This window comes from Chinchilla lanigera, unplaced genomic scaffold, assembly GCF_000276665.1.
Source record: "Chinchilla lanigera isolate Chin_1 unplaced genomic scaffold, ChiLan1.0 scaffold00202, whole genome shotgun sequence".
Classification (NCBI taxonomy): Eukaryota; Metazoa; Chordata; class Mammalia; order Rodentia; family Chinchillidae; genus Chinchilla; species Chinchilla lanigera.
In genome coordinates, this window is record NW_004955603.1 from 523,169 (window position 1) to 532,754 (window position 9,586).

Consider the following 9,586-nt stretch of genomic DNA (forward strand, 5'->3'; position numbering starts at 1 on the left):
GCATCTTCTGTTCTGTTCCACTGGTCCTGAAGGCTGTTTTTTGCCAGTATGATGCTGATTTTATCAAAGTAGCCTTACAGTATAATTTCAAGTCCAGGATTGTTATGTCTCCTACCTTGCCTTTGTTGTACAAGATTGCCTTTGCTATTCTAGGTCTCTACTGGTTCTTGATGAACTTTAAGCATGATTTCTCTAGTTCTGTGAGGTATGCTAAAGATATTTTGATTGGGATTGCACTAAATCTGCATAACAATTTTGGGAGTATGGATATTTTCACTACATGGGTTCTTCTTATCCATGAGCAAGAGATATTTTTCCATTTTCTGATATCCTCTTAGATCTTCTTTTTCACAGTACTGTAATTTTCAATATGTAGATCCTTTATTTTCTTTGTTAGATAGATTCCTAAGTATCTTACTTGCCTGCTATTGTGAAGGATGTGGTTTCCCTAATGTCTTTCTCAGTGACTTTATTATTTGTGTACAGGAATGCTATTATTTTTGAGTGTTGCACCCAGCTATGCTCCTGAATTTGTTTATTAAATATACACGTCTTGGGGCTGGGGATTTAGCTCAGCAGCACAGTGCCTGCCTGGCAAGCACAAGGTCGTAAGTTTGAGTCCCAGTACTGGAAAAAACAAAAACAAAAACAAACAAATATACAAGTCTTCTGGTGGAGTTCGGTTCTTCTATGTAGAGTATTTTGTCATCAGTGAATAATGCTAATTTAACTTCTCCCTTTTCTATCCTTATTCCTTTCATTCCTCTCCCTTGTTTAATTGCTCTGTTTTGTATTTCCAGAACTATATTGTATAAAAGTGGTAATACTGGGCATCTTTGTCTGGTTCCTGATTTTAAAATGAAATCTTTCAGTTTTTGTCCATGTTGGTTGTTGATTTGTCATAGATAGCTTTCATCAGATTGAAATAGGGACCATCTCTTCTGATTTTCTCACGAATGAGTGTGGAACTTTGTGATAAGCTTTTTATGTATCTATTGAAAGGATCACGCAAATTTTGTCTTTAGCTTTGTTGATGGTGTATTACATTTATGGATTTGCACATGGTGAACCATCGCTGGATTCCTGGGATGAATCTCACTTGGTTATGATGTGTAATCTTCTTGATGATTTACTGCATTCTGTTTGCTAGTATCTTACTGAGGATTTCGGGTCTATGTTCATTAGGCATATTGGCCTATAGTTCTCTTTTTTGGTTGGAAATTTCTCTTGTGTTGGTACGTAACACTCACCTTCAGGAATGAGTTAGGGAGCACTGTTCCCTCTCAATTTCATTAAAAGCTTGGGGAGTATTGGTATGAAATCTTCATTAAATTTCTTTTAGAATTAAGGAGTGCATCCACCCGGACCTGGGCTTTTCTCTGTTGGTAAAATTTTAATTACATGTTCAATTTTATTGACTGATTTGGGGTTATTAAAAATTTCTGTATTTTTTCATTCAGCTTTTGTAATTTGTCTATATCTAGGAATCTGTTCATTTGTCCATTGTTTTCCATCCTATGAGAGTAAAGATTTTCAAAGTATGTATGGATCTTATGAGTTTCCACAGGATCTGTAGTGATTTCACCCTTTTTCTTCCCTATTGCATGAGTTTGAGTCTCTTCTTTCCCATTTTGATAAGATTGTATAAGGGTTTATCTATTTTATTTATTCTTTCAAAGAACCGACTCTTCAATGCATTAATTCTTTGTAATATTTTCTTAATTTCAATTGTGTTAGTTGCATTAGTCTGATCTTTATGATTTCCTCCCTTGTATGGGTTCTAGACTTGACTTCCTCTTCTTTTCTAGAAGCTTGAGGTGCAGCATGAGGTTGTTTTTTTGTGCTTGTTCTGTTTTCCTGATAGAGGTTCATGAATTGATACTAAGTTCCAAATACATTAAATACCCACAGATTGTATATGTGAATCAGAGTACAATAATGCACTATGAATTTACTAATTGCTGAGTAATATAAAATGTAATGATTTTAAGTAAATACTTAAGTCAGATACTCAAGATGTGAAGGTATAAATGTAATATAAAAATTTTACATAACATTCTGGATTAGACCAATGAATCTCTCAAAGAAAAGGGAGTGAAAAATAAAGGCATACTGAAGGAGACAAACTGACTTAAATACATTGCAATTTATGATATATACATCAATTATATTTAGAAAAATATTGCAAAGCATTTTTATTAGTATAGAGAGCAGTGATATACATTGCATGAAGCAAAATGAAGTAATAACAGCAAAAACTGAAAAATATAAAATAAAATGTTATGAGGAAGTAAACAATGCACCTGGCTTCATTTTATACTAGTATTAATTAAGGAGTTGTAGCACTACCTGTTTCATTTACATCTGTCTCCCATAACACTGGCTCATAAAAGTGCTAGAGATTAAGTGACATATGAGAGCATTCATGACTGAATATGTGAAAATAACAAACATCTCACACATCTGAGCAGCTGAGCAGCTGACACATCTGCACACTTCTTCCAGATGAGCCTGCATCCCCTGCATTCATGACTTGGGATCACAAATACACAAGCAGGAAGAAGACAAGCAGTGACCTGTGCAGAAGTCTTGGTCAGCGCCAAGCAGCTTTGTAAATGAAAGCAAAATACACATGAAAAGTTGGAGACAAGCTAAGGAAGGACACAAAGGCTTTCATAGGATGAGGACACTTTGAGAAGCTCTGGTCTCAGGGAAGTTCCTGATGAGATGTTTGTGTTTAGATGTGGTAGACCAGATGCTTGCACTTGCAAAGGCTGCAAACCCTGGAGAATCAGGTGAGATCATGTTTTCCAAACACAAAATGTCATGGAAAATAGCTATGCTGCAGAATACGTACCTGTGTCTTTCTCAAGAACATACATATGTGTATTTAAAATGTGTAGGTTCAGTAGTCTTTTTGTGGTTGTTATTTTTATTAGTCATAAACATAGACTACATGCAAGATGTAGCAGATGGTGTTAGAGAGGCCAAAGTGCTTTAGGACTCTTACTTTCATTTCTCCCCAAATGGAGTCCCTGGGACTGATTACGATGTCCTGAAAGACACTCAAAGGGAAAGTGTTGCCCAGGGAGATGAAACTGCCCACCTGTGAGGATAGCGAAAAAACTGCATCCACAATCATTGGAGAATTTTTTTATTCCAAATCCTGCCATGGTTCCAGATTCCTCTTGAGAAACTGACCAAGGAGCTGGCCATTCTTGTGCCTGAGAAGCAAGTCTGTTGACCTTTGAACTGCTGAAGTAAGGAAGACAGAACAACAGAATTGTGAAATGCCCTGGGATTCCAATGAGAATCTGGAAAATAAAAGACTATGACAAATTTCAACTCAAGAAGACCATTCTCTTTCTGTCTAGGATCTAACGTAAATGTTTAATGTACAACATTCTGTCTTGAAAGTTAAATTGTGAGTCATTTCTTCTAACTCAATACACAGGATTAGTTAGAACCTAACAGTGATTTCCATTTACACAAATAACTTAGCATAAAGAAGGTAATATGGATTAGTTAAATGTCACCAAAAACAAGATTTGGGCCTGGCAAACAGGTTGAATTATGTGCTTATCTCTGTGCATGCTATCAGAGATATAGCAATTGGCACTCAATATTACAACAATATGTACCACTTTCTATATACCAAATCTGCTTAAGTACAGTTATACCTCAGTTGTCCAAAGGGTCCAAGCTCAAACTTCCCACTACTTGAGCAACAAAGTTTAAAAGAAATCTAGTCAATGTTTGTAACTCTACTTGATAGTCTAATTGAAAATCTGACTTGAAAAATCCTGTGCTATAAATTTACATTGTGAGTTATATCTTCTAACTCAATACAACAGGATCAGTTAGAAACTGTAATGATTTCCTCTTACACAGATAACTTAAGATAAAGGAGGTTATATGGCTCATTTAAATATCATCAAAATAAGATTTGAACCTGGTAACCAGGTCAGAATTACATGCTTACCTCTGTGCATGCTATCAGAGATATTGTAATTGGTACTCAACATTCCAACGTGTATCATTTTTCCTATTTCAAATCTGCTTAGTAAGTACAATGATACCTCAGTTACCAAATGGCTCCAAGCTCAAACTTCCCACTACCTGAACAATAAAGTTCTGAAGAAATCTGCTCAGTGTTCATAACTTTAGTTGATTGTGCAACTGAAAGTCCAACTTGAAAACTCCTGTGCTGTACAGAACGAGTCACTTGTCAGCGTACAGTGGTGATGCCTCAGTCTAAGCGCTGCTCTTTCCCAGACAACATACCGTGCTCATGTTATTGCAGAAATGCTCATCACTGGCTTTTTGGTGCTTTGATTGCGTAAAGTATCGTAACCATGATTCCAGGGAAAGACAGTGATAACCAGTAGTAAAGCTAAGAGAAAAACTGTGAGAACACAATGCAGTGAAAGAAAGAAAGAGTGGAATTTCGTAGTTATGGAAAAATGTATTTTTAAGTATAATTTTTGGGCCTCAAGGCTAATTATTTGGTATCTTTTTTATGGGAAAAGCATGTTCAGTTCTCACAATTTTTAGTGTTCAAACACAAATTCGGAATGGATTGAGTTTGATAACTATGGTATCACTGTTATTATAATTGTGATAATATTCAATTTTTGAGTTCTATTTCTTCCACAAAAGAAAATTACTAATCAATGAATATTTAATAGTGTATTAAAATACCAATGCTCTAAATAATTTCTTAACTCTAGATTGATTTTAATAAATATGAATCTCCAATATGGTAGAAATAAAAAATTCATATATTATATTTATAGCAAAAATATATGCATAATTAAAAAGCTTTACCACAAGGTGAGTTATCTCAGTCTAAAATATAATCTGTGTATATGTTCATATACATATGCATAGGGTTCAAATAGACATATACACACAATTATACATATATCTTAGCATGGGTTATGAAAACAGTTGATTTTATTAAACTTCATAACTTCATTTGGTTAATTACTTTTAATTACATTCAATTGGTTAATTACTTTTTCTGATTCCTCAACAAAATACTAAATAATTCAGAGGATGTGAGTCTCTAGGGTTCTTCATGAATTTTTTTATATTTTTATATTAAAGAAAAGAAAATAAACTAAAAACAGTGGCATAAAATTTCAAAACAAGATTGTAGGAGAGTAACTGTAGTTAGTACATTGTGTGTTTTTAACCTCAAAGTAGTTGCTCAAATGATAAGATATAGGCATGAAGAACTGATCAAATAATATAGGCATAAACCTTTCTTTTCAATGAGCTAATAGCAATTTTTAGTTTAACGATCTTAGCTTAACACCTATTTCAACTACACTTTATCAGTTTGTTCAGATTTGAAAAACTAGTCTCTAATGTTTTTAATTTCTGTTCTTTCCTCATGCTTAGATAATGTCCCTTGTTTCACTCTTCCTTTGCACACCCTGGGGTGCCTCCATATGTCTCATTGCAACACCTCTGATGGAGCAGGTTAGAAGACTGCAAAAGTAGACAATGAGGTGTTTGCAACAACTTCTCACAGTAGTTCAAGATCCAGTGGGACCCATGGACCTTCCTATCTCTCCCTAAAGACACAGGGCTCCATCCCCTGCCTCACTGCATGAAATCCTCTCTACAGAGAAGATGGAAAGTGAGCAACTCCACTGCAGGCTCCTCTGCTAGATGCTCTTCACAAACAAGAAACTTCTAATTGTGTCTGGGAAATTGGAAATAAGGGAAAGTTCTTAGATACACAACTTTTGTTCACACCACGGAATTCCTGATTATTTCTACCCTGTAGGGAGGTGAAGTCACAGGGTAATCAACATTTATCCCTGTGTCTGCTTCTCTCCCATCCCTAGACACCAATACCCATATGGCTGTCACCCTGATTTCATCTTCTGCTAGCACGAAGGAGACAGACAAGTGCTTCCTTTTTTAGTCTGCCAGGGGGAGTCTGCTGGAGACGCAGGAGAAAGGGTTTCTGGGTCTGTGCTCTTGTGCAGAGCTTGTGCTTTTGAGCAGAGACCAATGTGCACTCAGCCCCCTGGATAGGACAAGGTGGAGATGCGGGTAGAGCCTGAGGATGAAGACTGTGGGACCACAGCTCCGTGCTATGCCCTGCTGACTGCTGGTGGCTTCCAGTTCAACCCTTGCTCGTCATGATTGGTGGAGCTGGGTGCAAACAGGAATGAAGTGTGAGTTGCATGACATGTAGGACAATGACTTGCACATTATTCTATCCTTAAAGATGCCACCAAAAAGTCACATGGAAATTTTTATTTTCACTACAAAATGTACTGGTCCTCTGCTTGTATTTAAATTGTGGCATTGGTACATGTACATATTGTACCTTGATGATTTCCATTCTACTCCTCTCATCCCGTTTCTCCCCACATCATATCCCCTTCCCAGTAACAAAGTGTTTATCTCCCTGTTTCTTAAAATGCTTCTTATTTTAGTCTTTAAATTGTTTATATGTTTATTCTCTCACATCAGAGAATCTGAGTGACATTTAACCTTTGTGTCTGCCTTAGTTCACTTAGCATTATGATATTTTCTCATTCTAAATCATGCTTGATGTGTCAATTGAATGCATAACTCTCTCTCTGTATAAAAATAGTTGAATTAGGTTTGCATTTATTCAACTTCTTGAAATTGAATAAAGACCATTAAAAATCATAGCTTCATACTTGAGGGTGATGGGTGGTGGAAAAATATTCCATGCATTGACTGCAGCTCTATCAACCCTGTAATACTTTCTGCTTAAAATGTGCTATAAAAATGTCAACCCCACCTCTGTTTCATTTCAACTGCATACATTTGCTGCAATTGCTTTAATTTTCTTTTGGCATAGTTGTTTCAATCTTAATATCTCTTAAAAGTCACATGTTATGTAAAGTGTTTAATTTTTAGAAAATAATGAACAGAGAAACGCACCCTCTCTACTAAATATTAACTTTGTTTATTCTCTAAATATCTAAGCACTTGAATTTCATACATATGTTAAACCCCAGTATTGTAGAACCTCGCTCTTTTGCCATATTTTATTCAGCAGTCCGTATTACACAAAATGAGATGCATGTTTTGCTACTTTATTTCTTCACATGTAATTAGTTCTGCTTAGGGGAAATAATTAGATATTTCCTCAAGATTTTCCTTCACAAACTATTTCTTGAACAATGAAATGTTGGTAGCAATGGATAATTAATGTATTCAAATGCATGAAATACAATCAGTGAATGTAAACAAAAGAGTCATATACCTGTATTATTTGAAGAACACAGACAGGAGGTATGATTTTTTTAAAAGCATAATAATAATGATAATAATAATAATAATTCAGAAACATGGATACTCTGGAATGAAACCAGACTCTATGAGTTTGTACAACAACCGTGAACCTCTCTGAGACTAAAATTTCTGAGTGTAAAAAAACTAAAATAGTGCCTAAATCATGTAAAAGTAAGTGTTGCAGTAGTTATGGCCTCCACGGATATTAAAATTGGCATAGTCTTCATTGTGCAGGTGGTCATTGGGACTGTGGGGAATTTCTCTCTCTTCAGTCTGGACATATTCCTGTACTACAGTGGCTACAAGACAAGGTCCACAGATTTGATTCTCAGGCACCAAACTGTGGCCAACTTCTTGGTCATTCTATCTAAAGGAATCCCAGAGACCATGGCAAGATTTGGGTTGGAGCACTTCCTCAGTGATTTTGGATGCAAATTAGTTTTCTATGTTCATGTCTTAAGCAGAGGTGTGTGCTTTGGCAACACCTGCCTCCTGAGTGTCTTCCAGGCCATCATCATCAGCCCCAGAGAATCGAAGTGGGCACAATTTAAAGAGAAAGTTCCCAAATACACAAGAAATTCCACTACTCTGTGTTGGGTTCTGCAGATGTTGCTGAGCTCCAGATTTGCAGCGACTATAACTAGCAAATTGAAAACCAGAAACATCACAAACAAAATAGACTTCGCATACTGCTCCAATGTACAATCCGTTGAACACTTATATTCTGTAAGTATAGCGTTGATCTCCATCAGTGATATTCTATGTATGGGGCTCATGCTCTTTGCCAGTGGCTCCATAGTTTGCATCCTGCACAGGCACAAGCACCGGGTCCAACACATCCATAGGACTAATAGCTCTGCCCGATCCTCTCCCGAGACCAGAGCCACTCACAGTGTCCTTGTCCTTGTGAGTGTCTTTGTGTGTTTCTACATCCCCTCTGCCATCATGCACATGTATCAGGTTTTTTCTGGAAAGCACAGCTCCTTCCTGCACACTCTAGGAGCCTTCATAAACGGATGTTTCCCAGCCATCTGCCCCTTCTTGCTCCTGAGCCGTGGTCACAGTGTATCCCAAGTCAGCTGCATCTGCTGTGCAAGGAACGCAGAGCCAGAGCCATCTCATCACAGCAGGAAAACGTGTGCACCGCCTGCTTTTTAGCATTGAGTTATGGATGGACACCACAGCCACGGATTCTTAAAATGCAGGGAACATAAATTCACATCTGTATTTTGTTTTTTTTTTTAAAGTCTCATCTCATTCAGATTTGAACAATAAGACTTTCTGCACATCACTGTTCCTCAGAGATTGTCCTCTAGAAGCCCACTATACTCTTCTCATTTTTCGGGCTCTTAGAACTCCTTGGGGCATCACAATCTCTTGGCAACTTTGACCTATCTTGGACCCAAGTGGAGCTGTCCACAGAAAACGGCTGAGTGGGCACCACGTTCCTTTGAATGAAGAGGAAAAGCCTCTTTTAATTACTAAAACATGGTAACTCAAGCTTCAGTGAGTTAAAAATGCTGCTGAATTTTCTTCTAAGGGCTTAGACGTCTGATTCCAGGAAGTGTCTGAGGTCTGTGGCACAGGGTTTCCCTGGGAGCTCCTGCTGTCTGTGCTTCCTGTGTGCAGTCCAAGGTCCTTAGGAGGTGTTCCCAAGCTGATCTGAGTTCTAGCGCAGCTCTCTCCACTTTCTGGGTGTCTGAGAAGCCTGTTTTTCCGCAATGATTGTTCTCTAAGGTTGGCTGCATTTTTTAGATGTCTGAGAAGGACGGGGCTGAAGGTCCTCAGGAACTCCACTATGGGTGTCTCTCAAATCTAAGAATGACAGTAGCCTGGGAAAGGCTCAGGAGAGGGGCCAAAAATTGTGGAGGAACCAAAAAATAAGACAGGTCAGTAGTGAGATTTTAACAGCTTTCTCTAAACAAAATTAAGGGTACCAGGGAGATAGCTCAGTGGTATAAGCGCCTGCTTGGCAGGTGCAAGGTTCTGAGTTCAATTGCTGGTACCCCCCCCCAAAAAAACCCTAAAAAATAAGCAGAATTAATTCATAAAACTACCTTTTGCTGACTTTATCTTTTAGTTTTTACATTGCTAAGTCAATTTTTTAACTTTTGTAAAATTTCTAAAGCGTCTCTCAAGTTTTCAGTTGTATTCCTTTACCATAAGGAAAAATAAGTATATTACAATGTCTATACTATGTGAAGTATTATATATTTTGCTATAAAAATAATTTGAATGTGAGTTAATTTACATGTTTTATAAATATCCATAAACCTATAATTCTGTGAATGTATCT

At 37.1% G+C, this 9,586-nt stretch overlaps 1 protein-coding gene across 1 annotated transcript; it reads left to right on the forward strand.

Annotated features, from left to right (window-relative positions):
- Window positions 1–7,479: 7,479 nt before the first annotated feature.
- LOC102010758 (vomeronasal type-1 receptor 3-like) lies at window positions 7,480–8,448 on the forward strand. The gene has a single exon (XM_005414847.1). The coding sequence runs from the start codon at window positions 7,480–7,482 to the stop codon at window positions 8,446–8,448; it is 969 nt and encodes a 322-aa protein (XP_005414904.1).
- The last annotated feature ends 1,138 nt before the right edge of the window (window positions 8,449–9,586 follow it).

Bases quoted from the DNA above. Each gene is read 5' to 3' on its own strand.
- LOC102010758 (XM_005414847.1), top strand. From the start codon at position 7,480: ATGGCCTCCACGGATATTAAAATTGGCATAGTCTTCATTGTGCAGGTG.